Genomic DNA, 14,621 nt, shown 5'->3' on the forward strand with positions numbered 1-14,621 from the left:
AATATGTATATTATTATTATTCGCATTCTTATTATTATTATTATTATTATTATTATTATTATTATTATTATTAATAATAATAATAATAATAATAATAATAATAATAATAATAATAATAATAATAATGTGCGCGTACTGCCACCCCGCGGGTCCTATGCGTACTGCAAAAGGGTCAACGTGCGTGCGTGAAGCGTGTGTGAGACGGATGGGTGGCGGAGGGGAAACGCGACTCCCGCGTTCACCCAGCGTCACGCCGCACAAGTTTTACTGTTTCGTGCACGTCATTAAAATAACAATGACTACAACCCCCCCAAAAAATCAAACTTTTCTCCGGACGGTGTACCGCCAACACCACCACCACCACCACCGCCCCCTTGTTGTAATCAATTTCCCGCCGTTCTGAAACAGTGGCACAGAGACGACAGCCAAAACCACATCAAAAAAAAAAAAAAAGAGCTATTAAATATGACATCCATTTCATTGGGAATACACAACGACGGTCAGTGACTGGAATCATTTGGTGACATAATGTTCCATTAACCATCACCGATATGACTTTTTTTTTTTTTAAATCTGTGTAGTCTTTCGACAGTACGGTCGCATCAGTGGGAGGTTTTGTCTCATTTCATCCCAGGGGTAAATAACGTGTGAATATGGGTAAATAACGAGGATATGTCAGGAAACTCAACAGGGTGCCACCCCCTCCCCACCCGGACGTGCAGCCGCTCACTCGGCGCTGCAAAGAAATAGTAAAGGCGGCTGCCGTCTCTTCTCCATGGTTTATGGTGGAAAGATGGAAAGGAACCCGTGGCTTTGAGGTGAGAACGAAAGCAGGACATGTTCCCAACGAGCGTGTTATTTCAATATTATTATTATTATTATTATTATTATTATTATTATTATTATTATTATTATTATTATTATTATTATAAATACTACTACTACTACTAATAATAATAATAATACTAACAATAATACTACTACTAATAATAATAATGATAATTTGACTAAAAACCTCGCTCGTTAATTCTGCAGCTGACAATGTGTTTGTCATGTCCGGCTGAAACTTGCGTCTCATAGTGTTGGGTCGTTTCTGCGTGGTGGTGCTTTTGGTGACACACGTTGACGGGGTTCGTGGACCGTGGACCGTGGATCACGGGCCGTGGACGCCAATCGATAGCGATCAGTTTTCGCGCGTTCTCCGTACGTCAATCTGAGCACGGAGACCAGTGAATGATGTCAGAGTTTGGCTGGTTCGCTCTGAATTTGGTTGGAATTTGTGTCGGTAGAATACTCCTTTATTGTAGTCCTTCATTATACTCCTTCATTCTACTCCTTTATTCTACTCCATCATTCTACTCCTTCATTCTACTCCTTCATTCTACTCGTTCATTCTACTCCTTCATTCTACTCCTTTTTTCTACTCCTTTATTCTTTATTCTGCTCCTTTATTCTGCTAATTTATTATACTCCTTCATTATGCTCCATTATACTCCTTTATTCTACTCATTTATTCTACTCATTTATTCTACTGCTTTATTGTACTCCTCCATTCCACTCCTCGATTCTACTCCTTTATTCAACTAATTTATTCTAGTCCTTCATTCTACTCCTTTATTCTACTCCTTCATTCTACTCCTTTATTCAACTAATTTATTCTAGTCCTTCATTCTACTCCTTTATTCAACTAATTTATTCTAGTCCTTCATTTTACTCCTTTATTCTACTCCTTCATTCTACTCCTTCAAGCTACTCCTTCATGCTACTCCTTTATTCTACTCCTTTATTCTATTCCTTCATTCTACTCCTTCATGCTACACCTTTATTCTACTCCTTCAAGCTACTCCTTTATTCTACTCCATTTTACTCCTTTATTCTACTCCTTTTCTACTCATTTATTCTACTCCTTCATGCTACTCCTTTATTCTACTCCATTTTACTCCTTTATTCTACTCCCTTTCTACTCATCATATAACACAGTCAATTAATTCTATTAGATAATTATAGAACCCAGAATCGCGATTGTGGCGCCTCCTCCCCTTGTGGCTGCCTGCGCGAGCACCTTGTGTTGATTACGCACATTTTGGTATTTTTTAGTATTTTTAGAGCTTACAGAGCTTATTGTGCGTAATCACTGGGTGTCACTCATCCACACTGCATATATGTATGACCGTATGTATATGTATGTGACAAATAATCTCTTGAACTTGAACTTGAACTTGAACTAATTTATTCTACTCCTTCATTCTACTCCTTTATTGTACTCCTTGATTGTACTCCTTAATTCTACTCCTTTATTCTACTCCTTTGTTCTACTCCTTCATTCACTCCTTTATTGTACTCCTTGATTGTACTCCTTAATTCTACTCCTTTGTTCTACTCCTTAATTCTACTCCTTTGTTCTACTCCTTTATTCCACTCCTCCATTCTACTCCTTTATTCTATTTCTTTATTCTACTCATTTATTCTACTCCTCCATTCTACTCCTTTATTATACTCCTTGAAGAAGAAGAAGAAGAATCTTTAATTGTCACGCAACACCACAACACATGCATACACACAAACGCACATGCCTTTGGATGGTAGCCGGTGAAATCCGGGGGGGCAGCCAGGAGCAGTGGGCAGCATTCGTCGATGAGCCCGGGGACCTGGTAATGAGTGTCCATCGCTGGTCAGAGGATGATGTGTGCATGTTTTTTGGTGGGGGTCCTTACTGATGGTAGGTGGAGGAAACCCCATGTGAGCACGGGGAGAACATGCAAACTCCACACAGAAAGGCTCCTATTTGGGAGATAACCCGCCGGAGCACGTTGCCAACAGCGCCCCAAGCGGGGATTGAACCCAGGACCTTCTTGCAGTGCAATGCACAGCGCCACCGTGCACTGATTCCTTTCCTTTATTCTACTAATTTCTTCTACTAATTAATTTTACACCTTTATTCTACTTCTTCATCCTACTCCTTTACGCTACTCCTTCATCCTACTCATTAATTCTACTCCTTTATTCTACTGCTTTTTGTATTCAACTCTTCTCATCTTATTAACAAGTCGATTCAGTTTGGAGCTTTGTGTGTCTATTAACTCTTAATACATTTGCGAGTCAGACTGTGTTCAGCAGATTTGTTCTATTTGGACAGTTAATTGTTTTGTAAATCCTCCACACGGAGCCGTGAGTCAACTATCTTCAACTCTCCTTTCTATCTAATCATGTAACATGGTGTACAGATGATCTAAGCCATTGCCCTGCAGTCAAAAGACATATTTTTCCACTTTGGGTTGTACCTGTGTACCCTAATGAATTTGGCTGTTAGTGTTGTGTTTGCAACATATCATAGCTAATGAGATATATTAAGATAGGTGCCATCGTAAAGACTGCATTGGCTCTGAATGAAATCACATTCTCTTAATTGCCAGCTGGGCCCAGGTAATGGGAAGATCTCCAGTGTATAGGGAGATAAATCTCACTGGTTCACTCTCCTCAGCAGGGGAAGGGAGTCGTTACCAGAGAAAGGGAGAAATTCGTCAAAGATGAGAGCATGGAGGCTACATTTTCTGCAGTGAAGGAACAGGGAGGTCTCGAAAGTCACTGAAGTTTAAGATGTGCTCGAATTTGTCTTAAAGCCTTTTCATCTGCAATTTGTGTTTATGTGACGTGATTCATTCAATGTCTTTATTGGGATGCTTGAAGAAATGTACTGTATGAGCTAATGTTGTGCAAAACTATGGGAAGGGATAATATTATGTGTTAAAGCAATTTCATCAGAAAAGATAGTTTTCTTCAAAGTCTCCATAAAGGAAGAGGCGGTTTGATAATAATCAGCGCTTCCATTGTGGATGACAGAGGGCCGGAGACAGACACCATTGTTAGTACACCTCATCACTAATCACCTCCCTCCCCTAAGCAAGAGCTTTGCTGCTTCAGTCTTGACGTCATGCTGATCGTTCAGGTGTCTCATGAATCTTAAGCGATGGTAATGAGTGTCCAATGATTGCCAATTGGCAATTGTATTGATAAAGATGTTTTGTCCGAGGTCAAATGGGCTGCCGGTTAAATCAGTTCAACCTGTCTGGAGTTCCTTGAAGGCCATTTCATCACATTAAGGCTGAAAATGAATCTAAGATGGTCGGTATTTACTCTGATTGCCTTTAATGATTCATTTTTAATTGTTCTAATTGTGTAACCCTAAGGTGTGATTGAATAACCAGTCTCTCCGTTGGTAGGGATCCTAATTAGATTTCCTGGTGTGTAAATTGGTTTCCTAGGCAGCATTTATAACAGCCGTATGATATTTCACCTCATCTTGACAGAATCTTTGACATATCGTGAGTAGGACCTTACAACTTTCACAAATGACCATAACACAAACAAAGATCTCTTCAGATGTTATATTTATAGGGAGATGCTTCCCGCTGCTGTATCTTTTGCACAAATATGCATATGTTGGTTTCAGATGTAAAATACAAATTATTACATATATTTTTTCCTTATTTCTTCCTCTGATTATCTACACTTGCAATGGCCGTGCACCACATTTACTAACCTTAGTTATGAATATCTTCATGCCACTCCTTGCTGTATCATCTATTCTATTCTTTATCTTTACCGAGAGGGATTTATATAGATTATTAAATCTAATAGAATCAGAACCTCAAAATAGAGTTAAGGATTACATAGAGATGGCTGGTGGCTTTCTGGGAGGTCGTCTTCAAGGTCTGGGTGAAACATTATTTTCAGTATATTTTAAACGTAGAAAAAAAAAAAGCATTTAGCTGACAATGTTGTCCAGTGTGACTTGTAGACAGGTGGATAACACCTTACTTAAAAAGCAACTTTCAAATATCCTGTTTTCATTCCTGGGATCTACCATTGAGATGTGATCTGTAAGCTGCTCTGATGCTCTGATGGGTACTTTTATTGTTTAGTTTTAGGTAAATGGGATTGGTTTCCCATATAAATAATTAGACAGTGAATAAATTAAACTTTGATTTGTTTTTCCCCCTAAATACTTATTTAGGTGTGTTCACTCGAGTGTCCGAATAGTGTTGTGTAGAATAGTCCTACCTGTGCACTATTCAGTTCACTGACACAGAATATAAAAGTCCAAAGGACCTCACTGGGTAATGTTTTGTTAACGGTTTCATTTTGCCTTGGCAATGCCATTTATTGTATAATACCAACAGCAATTAAAAGTAAATATTTTACCACATGTCTAGCTTAAGATAAATAGTTGGTTCCTCACTTTATTGCAATGTATTAACTAATGGAAACATATCTGCTATAGACAGTAATCCTCAACCAGGTTTATTCAAATCAAATCCAAACCCTGCACATATTGTGCCCAGGTAACATACCAAACTAAGTACTAATTGAAATAAGATAAGTACTTCCCAACATACATTAGTATGAGTGTAACTTCAAATAATTGGAAAAATTTTTTTTTTCCAGTTTCCTTGTTTCCACAAGATTATGTCATTTATTGCCTGAAATTATAACCTACTTTTTTCTATGACACACTTAAAATAGTAAAGAGTACAAATAATACTAAAAACAACAGAGAATTATATTCCTTTTTCAAATATGACTAGACAATTTAATCATTTGGGCAGCACCATATTTTATCATGAGTATAGATTACATTTTTTTACTGTTTTTATTAAGTTTGCAATTTTTTAACAGAAACGTTAAAAACCTATTGAATTGATACAACTACGACTATAAGAAATGGACACAATTATTTGCTTTGATGGTTGCTTGCTATACCTCACCATAGTTTGAAACACAATATGTTTCAAGCATTAGTCAAGAAGTGCCTTGTGCATCTGTTGCATGGACTTGCAGGGCCCGCTTTCGAGAAAACTAAATAAATAGATCAATCAAAATTAAATATACTACATAGCATCTAGTTTCCTTTAATTTCCTCACACACTTTTTGAGATCATAAAATGAGTGATGGTTCCATTTGTCTTTCAATGGCTTTTAATGCAGCCAATGGCAGTCCTGCAATCCAATATCAATAAAATCGAATTACAAACCCATCTGAACCCTTGTTATTTACGTAAATCGTTTTCCTGCAATTTACTCAACAGGTAAAAATATGGAGCATGTGTTGTACGTAGTAGTAATTGGATTCAAGCTGTTGGATGACCCTGTTAGCGTTTTGTTGTTTTCCTTTTGACCTACGTGCCTGTTTTCCATTCACAAGGGTCTAGTTTATTTCGAGTGTCTTACTGTGCTTGTGTGTAGAAATGACGGTAATCCTTCAGTCGTCCCTCACGGTATTTCCTGGAACTTCATTCTGTCCCGCAGAGTATAAAGGAAGAAGCAGCATTGTATGGATTCAGCCTCTCACATTTGGACATTGGTGCTTTCTGTTTGCTCATTGAAATGTACAATTGAATTTAATTGGAAGTTGTACATTTAAAATAGAGATGTGGGCGCAGGCATGGCCTTCTGCAAGGCCTTATAGAACTGTAATATACAACAGTGCCATTTCACAAGATAAACAGACTTGCAGGAAAATAAATGTCAGTTAGAGGTAGTTACGGTGGGCATTCCAATTCCTTGCAGGGACACAAATCTTTTGATTCAGTTCACTAAAAAGACTCGTTCACCGAATTGCGAACGATTTCCAGTTATTCTCCCATTCGCAAATGACTCATTTTTGTAGTGGATCAGTGAGTCTTCCCTGCAGCCGAAGTCTGTGTTTAGACAAGTTTGACCCCTCCCCCCCAATCAAATATGGTCTGGGTATAGGCTACATGTTATTTAAGAAATGTACTACAGCACATGGGACTGTTAACTACAGTGACCAGACATCACTGTCTGTCTGGGATTGTCCCAGCTGTGTCTCATGCGTCCCGACAAATATCTGTACACTAAACACTACAATTTCCTGGTTTAATAATAATAATAATAATAATAATAATAATAATAATGATGATAATATTATTATTATTATTATAATTGAAAATCTGCATTCTACAAACACTGCAAGAGTATTGGTCACTCACGGTAGAAATGCCAACATAAAATATAATATTAAGTTGGCCATAACATAAGTGATAATAATAATAATAATAATAATAATAATAATAATAATAATAATAATAATGCATACATATAGCATTTCAATCTGAACTATTTAAAATAAAAATATAAAATGAAAATATGTAATGAACAATTTTATCTCACAAAGATTTTACTTCGACTTACATGTCAGTGTTGCCAAGTGTAGGTGGGATCATGCCATCGCTGTCAACCCCTGGGATTCTCTCGTATTTTACTCTTCTTTCTCGCTGTCCTCCCCGTTGTTTATTTTCTGGTAAATAATAAATGTCCCAAATTTTTAACCTTTCTAAAAATAAAAAAAAGTTGGCGTGGCACCGCCCATTTCTGCTCTGGCAACTGGCACTGACCCTGCCGGAAATAGTTCCAAACTATTTCTGCCAGTTCTTAAGGTTCTCTCACCAATTCATTCACAAACTACCTCTTGCAGTAGCTTTTGGTGGAAGGCGGATACTCAAACAAACAAATCGTTTTGGTTGAGGATTCAGTTCATTTTGTTCACCTCAAAGATTCGGTTAAAAACAATGAACCGTTTGCGAACGACCCAACACTATTAAGGACACTATGGCATAGATTGTCCAGCGCACACAATAGGAGCATACAGTGCACATGTTGTAATGGTCAATATGTCTGTTGACTACTTCATGTTTTGATTCTGTGTTATTCATTAGTGCAGATTATGGTGTCCTGATCTAGTCTTTTTTATTGTTGGTTAAACAGTAGTTTTTTGTCATTCTCAGCAAATCCTGTGTGCGTAACAGATGGAGAAAGAGCTTGAATGATAGACTTGATATAGTCTGACCAAAAATAAGATTGAGCAAATATACCCATGACATTTACAAAGAGTTATCTTTTGTTTATGTGGGAGATTGTGCTCTATTATCTTCCCAGTCCATTTTTATTGTTGGCTCTCAAAGATAATTATTATTTTTTGAATAATAAAGACCAGCTATAGACGAGCAACAGGTTCTCCAATGAATTCTTAAAATGTTTATTACTATTCTAATCCAGTTCCAATTTTCATATTCCTCATAATCATAAAAAAAAAAAAAGAATTAGAAGTCCAGATTGACATCACTGCTTATATTGAACAGGTTTGGAGTTGCACCTGCTGCTAATGTCTGTGGTAAATGTAAAAAAGAGTGGGCTGAGGCAGAACGACACAACCTGACAAATGCTTGGCCGCAGAATTTGTTGAAATCCCACTTGAGTGACATATGATGCATAATCTGACCGCTTAGAGGGCTGTCGTGGGTAGCAGGTGTGTGTGAGAAGCCTGCTTCCTGCCTCGTCTGCTCAGTCAGTCCTCATTACTCCCCTCTCACACACCTGGTGTTTGGGAAAGGCGTGTGAGAGTTATTCAATTCCTGCAAAATTCTGATATGCCTTTTGCCAAGACTACCTTTGCCCCTAAATCGCTGACAATAGGTGGCTGTGGAGTCAGTAATACAGCAGTAAGCAAGCAACCACTCTGTTTCTCAATCAGCAGCAAGCCACTTGGAGCTGATAAGGAGAGCCCCAGATATTTATGTTGGCCAGGAGTGGTGCACTGCCATTTACCAGCACTTGTAAGTGCGTGGTTTTGGTACTGTAATTGCGTGGTTAGTGAGGAGAGTGGTAGCGCTGTGCAATGGATGTTTGGGTCTGCTGTTGTTTTCATCGCTCTCTAATGAGAGTGTGATGTTAGTCTGGTGCTACGGGTCTGCTAGTAAAGATGTTGCTTATGGTGAGGCTCATGAAGATGGCTCTGTCTTCCAGTTATTATACTGGGTTCCCCGCTGTGGTAATGATTAATGTGGAACAAAATGAATATTAAGTGGTGAGACACTGTTGAGTGTTTGAAATGTCCGCCTACCTAATTTATTTCTTATTTCAGATCATTTTGTTAAGAAGGTCACACAGGGAGGCGCACACAAATGTCATTGGAACAGCCTTATCGTTATCTTCTCAATTAACTGTTTTGTTATTTACTTAAATTCTTGCACATCGTCTTTTTCTCATGTTTTGCGTTTCTCGTAAAATATCCTCAATTAACCTTCCAAGTTAAGTTGGTTGTAAGCGCATCAGTTTTATTGATCCTAGATGTGGAACCTTCCCAAGTCAATTGATTGAGTTGTTGTGTTTTAGTGGCTCATCAGCTGCCTCCTCCTTTAACATGCATGGACGCAAACGCCACCATCACTACAGTGTATTTGATGCTTTCCCAGGGCTTTTCAGCCCTTTGTCTGCATTTATACAGCCATACCTATGTCTGATAATCATTCTGGAGTTTGCACACAGCCTTTGAATATGTAATTTGTAAAATGTATTGAATAAGCAGCGGATCAATGGAAGTCTCTCCTGCTGCCTCTCAGACCGAACTCTCCATGCCAGGAATCGCAACGGTCCAACAAATATATTTATATATATAAATATTTCACTGGCGCTTTCAGACTCAGTCTCACTCTTTGCTCAATTGCAAAGGATAGCAGTTCTTATGAGAGTTGGGTGAAAGGAAGGAAGGAGCAGGACTTGGCAGCATCAGGTGGAGGGTTGGCTCATATTCATTATGAAGCAGCTGCAATTAAAGTCACTTTGCCAATGTTAGTACAGCTCTGTAGGTTCCACCGCAGCATCATCATTATGCGCCATTAACCTTCCCCGAGGGTGACTGCGGCTGGATCAACTAAGGGCTATAGAATTTTGAGTCATCAAAATCAGCTGAATTATGTTTTGGTTTTTTTAAAGGACTTTGGTTGTCAACATAATAACTACAAATGAGGACTAATCAGCCTTTCCCACCCTCCTGAGTCACCCACAAGAGTTCTGATTTCATTATTTTCGCCCAGTCTTCTCCCAGTCTTTCTGCCATATTTCACACACGTTAGGATGTATTATTAATTATCACAACCTAATCTACGCAAACATTGAATTGAAGTGGTTGAGGGATTTTACGTTTCATGTCAAAGTCAATGCAATACATTGGCTGTTGGGGATAAAGGCATGAAAGAAAGACACCCTTATTATTTGTATGAAAATGGATTATAGAGACTGTTCGTATAGAAACACTTATGTAAGTGTTTCTGCAATAAGTAGGCCTAAATGATAAACATAAACTGCACTGGCTGCTGGCTTATTTATTCAATTATTTACTTATTTATATCATTTTATTTTCTGGGGAGCACCAGAAAATAGAGTAACAGCATTTTTTTGTAATATGTTTGTACTGATGGACAGTCAGAAATCTTCTTATCAAAGAGAGTATATTTTTAGAAAGTTAATGAAAATTGTTCCTTTGAATTTATAGTCAGAATAAAGGGTTTAAAGAACATAATCACATTGATTTTCAAAAGACTGTTATTTTCTTTACATAATTTACCTTGATACTAAAATTTCTTAGGGTGACAATATGTACTCCAGGCCTTGATAAATGGTAACAGCTAGTAACAACCAGCGACACCAATTGACCCACTTCCATCAGCACTAATGAGTCTCAGCAGCAAGCCCTGCACCTGGAACGTATATATTATGGATTACAACCCACTACGGCAACAGATTAATGCACCATTTTTTAATCTATATTATTTCAGGTTCTGCTTCATGATTTTGTTGAATGGGATGGTTGCTGATCGTGTACCTTACACAATGTACTCATTTTATATATATTAAAAAAACTTTCAAGCTCACGCCAATGGTTTTAAATATCACAATAAAATAACATCATGGCCTTGTATTTCTCATGACAACAATTGCTATACAACAAGAATTACTACAGAAATGCATCAGATTGTATTGACTAAGGCAATGTCATTGCACAGGTAGGTTGTCGCCAATTACAAATACTGATTAATAAATATTTTTGGTCTGGTACGTCATAATATGTTATGTATATGATTCTCCCTGATTCCCATCGCAAACGTTGAAACTATTCAAAAACAGAAAAAGACAATAAAAGGGTTGATGTTTGTCTTGAATGAAACATTTCCTTGTCAAGGTTATTTTCAACAAAATGTGTCCTCTGTATTGCCTTTCGAAATTTTAACCATTCCAGCATTTCTTATTTGATATACTTACCACAAATACAGTACTTTGACAATCTAAAGTATCAGACCAGTCCCTCTTGAAGTCAGAGGGATTAAATATTTCTTTGGACAAGTGACACCATAATCAACTCAAGTGGATCTCCAATCAGAGTGGCCACGTCAACAGCAGTGTGTCTTGGTGTGTCGTCAGTCTAACCATTGGCCTCCAGGGTGCTGAAAGTGTGTCTGATGATTTGTATGCAAAGGGGGTCAAAGAATGTTGTGAGGACCTCATCTTGTTACCATTATGCAATGTGCTCATGGAAACACAGGTCTGTAACTTTTATTCTGAAAGGCTTCTTGATTAAGTCCAAAGTAGTGCTGACATGACGGTATCTGCCGTGCAACTGGTGGAGTGGGGCAACTTTCACTGGGCCCTGGCACCCAGACATGGATTCTGTTCATGGAAACATGTATTTTCTCACGCTCAAGTTGTCTGAAACCACTTACAGGGTCCTTGACTGTACTCTTCATCATCACTAATAATCAAATGAGGGGAGGAATTAATGAGACAATGCTACCTTTGCCCTTCTTCCTCTCTCTAATTACACCATTGAGCATAACACTAGAAACTGTAAATGATGACTTGTTTGGAAAACTGCATTACAACTTATCTAATTGGTTGTGCTGTCTAGAGGGCTTGAAACCAACACTGTAATAAAATTGAGGACACAGAGAACCATTGGACTACTGGCAATTCCCTCTGAATGCTTAGCGGAACAAATTAATGCTCATGTTGAAATCAGCTAGGCTTTTGAAAAGTATATTTACAAATATATTGACAACCAACATACGGTGAGTGATTAAGAATGATACATCAGGGTTGTTCTATTATGACTCTTTTGAGTAACAGCATTTAGTGTTGATGGAACAATTCCGTGTATTATATTCAGTAATGCAGACATGACCTTGTTTAGACTATAACTTAATGTGTCTCATTTCTTCTCCACAGCACTATGCAGATACCCCCATCAACATTTCCGCCATGTTGGAACTGGGCTCTTGTTCGGTCAGCTCTCAGTCTCTGACGGAGAACCACGATGCCTTGGGGCCAGCGAGTCCAGTGGGTGGAGTTGGTCTGGGGAGGGTGTATGGTAGTAGCACCCCCAGACACTACGTCCTCCATCCTCCTCCAGAGGACTTTGAGAGCTGGCAAAAGAATCGTGCAGGACTAGCCGATGGGTCCCAACCCCTCCTGGATCCCGAGAGCCTCTCGACCAGCTACGACACTCTCTACCTCCCACACATGTCTAGCCAGGCTCCCCCTTCACACCAAAACCGCCAGGGCCTCTCTCTGGATGTGGGCTCGTCCTTCAATGTCAGCAGGGCGGCGCTGGGTGTGGATGGAGACCCGGCGGTCAGTCCCAACGTGATCAAGAGACGTCGCGGGGGCCTGATTGAACAGAGGGACATTGTCAAGGCCCACCAGGCTCATAAGATCCAGAGCACACCTCAGGCACGCCGCAAGGAGTGGGAGTGAGTATGAAACTGATGTTTAAAATATAGTATCAGATGAAGTGCACTCCTGTCTTTTACCAAAAATTAAAGTAGAAATACAGGCAGTCCCCAGGTTACGAACGAGTTCCATTTTTAAGTCTGTAAGTCTAATTTGTATGTAAGTCGGAACAGTTATGTATGGTTCACATCTAGCGTCAATTAGACAAATGTTTGTCTTAGTATATAGTATATATTTTACCTAAAACATCTTAAATATAATAATACTGTAATAAAAATAATAAATGTAACTACAGTACAATATTTATGAGAGAGAGAGGGAGAGAGAGTATAAAAACATTAAAGAAACATTTCTTTAACTGTTTAGATAGAGCCTTTGACATGCTCCATTACTCTCCCCTTGTCCTTTATAATTGTCCAGATCGTTGACCGACTGTAACCTTTTTCCAATGTTTGTTGGCGTTTCACCCATTATTTTATTATTTCCATTTTTGTTTCAATCGTGATGGTTTTCCCTTTCTTCAATGCACCACCATCACTTGCATCAGATTTACGCTTTGGAACCATGATTACGAGGGTAAAGACACGAAAAAAGATAAGTCAAAACACAATGCACACAACAGGTGATGATGGCATGGTGTTGTTCTCCCTCCGGCCGATGAACCGCTGAAAACGTGTAGTGTTTTAATCCATGCGCAAAGTGGTCCACCCATTTATTTGTACGAACCATTGTATGTAACTTGATTTTTTTAAACAATAGGCTTTACGGAGGTTGATATGTAAGTGTGGGCATTTGTAAGTCTGGCATTTGTAACCTGGGGACTGCCTGGTCTCAAAAAACTGCTAATTCAAAAGTTCGCCATTCACCATTCCACTCAATTAAAAGCATAAAAAGTACTTTATTTTTAATGTTTTCAAAATTATCAGATGTAAAAGATATTGTTCTTAATGGCCTCCCACTGATCAGCCACAACATTAAAACCACCGTCCTAATATTGTGTAGGACCCCCTCATGCTGCCAAAACAGGTGTCTTGTGGTATCTGGCACCAATACATTAGCAGCAGATCCTTTAAGTCCTGTAAGTTGCGAGGTAGGGCCCCAATGGATCAGGATTGTTGTTCCAGCACATCCCACAGATGCTCGATAGGATTCAGATCTTGGGAATTTGGAGGCCAAGTCAACACCTTGAACTCTTTGTCATGTTCCTCAAACCATTCCTGAACAAGCTTTGCAGTGTGGCAGGGTGCCTTATCCTGCTGTAAGATGTAGATGATATGTGTCAAAGTAACATCCACATAAATGCCAGGACCCAAGGTTTCCCGGTAGAACATTGCCCAGAGAATCACACTGCCTCTGCCGGCTTACCTTCTTCCCACAGTGCATCCCTGTGCCATCAACATGATGTAAAAGAAAACCTGATTCATCAGACCAGGCCACCTTCTTTCATTGCTCCGTGGTCCAGGCGCTTTCAGCGGTGGACAGGGGTCAGCATGGGCACTCTGCGGCCCACGTGTGCCATTGAGCCCATAGGACACCCCACAAGACCTGCTGTTTTGGAGATGGTCTGACCCACTCTTCCACCCATCACAATTGGTTCCTTGTCAAAGTCACTCAGATCCTTATGCTTGCCCATTTTTCCTGCTTCCAACACATCAACTTCAAGAACTGACTGCGCACTTGCTGCCTAATACATCCCTCCCATTGACAGGTCCCACTGGAACGAGATTAGCAATGTTATTCATTTCACCTGTCAGTGGTTTTAATGTTGTGGCTGATTGGTGTATATTGAGAAAAGTCACATCCCATCCTTACTACAATGACCTCTATTGTTTGAGCTACAAGTGTTGATGGTTCAGTTTGTTTGCCCTAATGGTTTAACTCTTATGGTTGTCAGGCTCTCACAGTTGACACCTTTTTTATCGTGTAAACTGGTGGCTTTCAAAATATTTACATATCAAGGAGAATGAAGCGTAAAACATAAAATCAAAGATACATTGAATGCATCTGCATGCTTATAACATGGTTTATCTCCAGAAACC

At 39.1% G+C, this 14,621-nt stretch overlaps 2 protein-coding genes across 2 annotated transcripts in view; one reads left to right on the plus strand and one right to left on the minus strand.

The window, feature by feature from the left end:
• The window catches only part of cep350 (centrosomal protein 350), a gene marked incomplete at its 5' end in the record, with an annotated part of 44,001 nt that extends 43,162 nt beyond the window's left edge, over positions 1-839 (minus strand). Inside the window, 2 exons of the mRNA XM_079996606.1 lie at positions 344-399; positions 731-839. Coding sequence (XP_079852732.1) covers positions 344-399; positions 731-839 — 165 coding nt within the window. The remainder of the gene's footprint in view (positions 1-343; positions 400-730) is intronic.
• An 11,272-nt stretch (positions 840-12,111) lies between these two features.
• The window catches only part of cacna1ea (calcium channel, voltage-dependent, R type, alpha 1E subunit a), a gene marked incomplete at both ends in the record, with an annotated part of 104,782 nt that continues 102,272 nt past the window's right edge, over positions 12,112-14,621 (plus strand). The window contains one exon of the mRNA XM_079996616.1: positions 12,112-12,602. Within this exon, the coding sequence (XP_079852742.1) occupies positions 12,112-12,602 (491 nt within the window). The remainder of the gene's footprint in view (positions 12,603-14,621) is intronic.

The sequence above is a fragment of the Zeus faber genome, assembly GCF_960531495.2.
Source record: "Zeus faber genome assembly, chromosome: 1".
NCBI classification, from domain to species: Eukaryota; Metazoa; Chordata; class Actinopteri; order Zeiformes; family Zeidae; genus Zeus; species Zeus faber.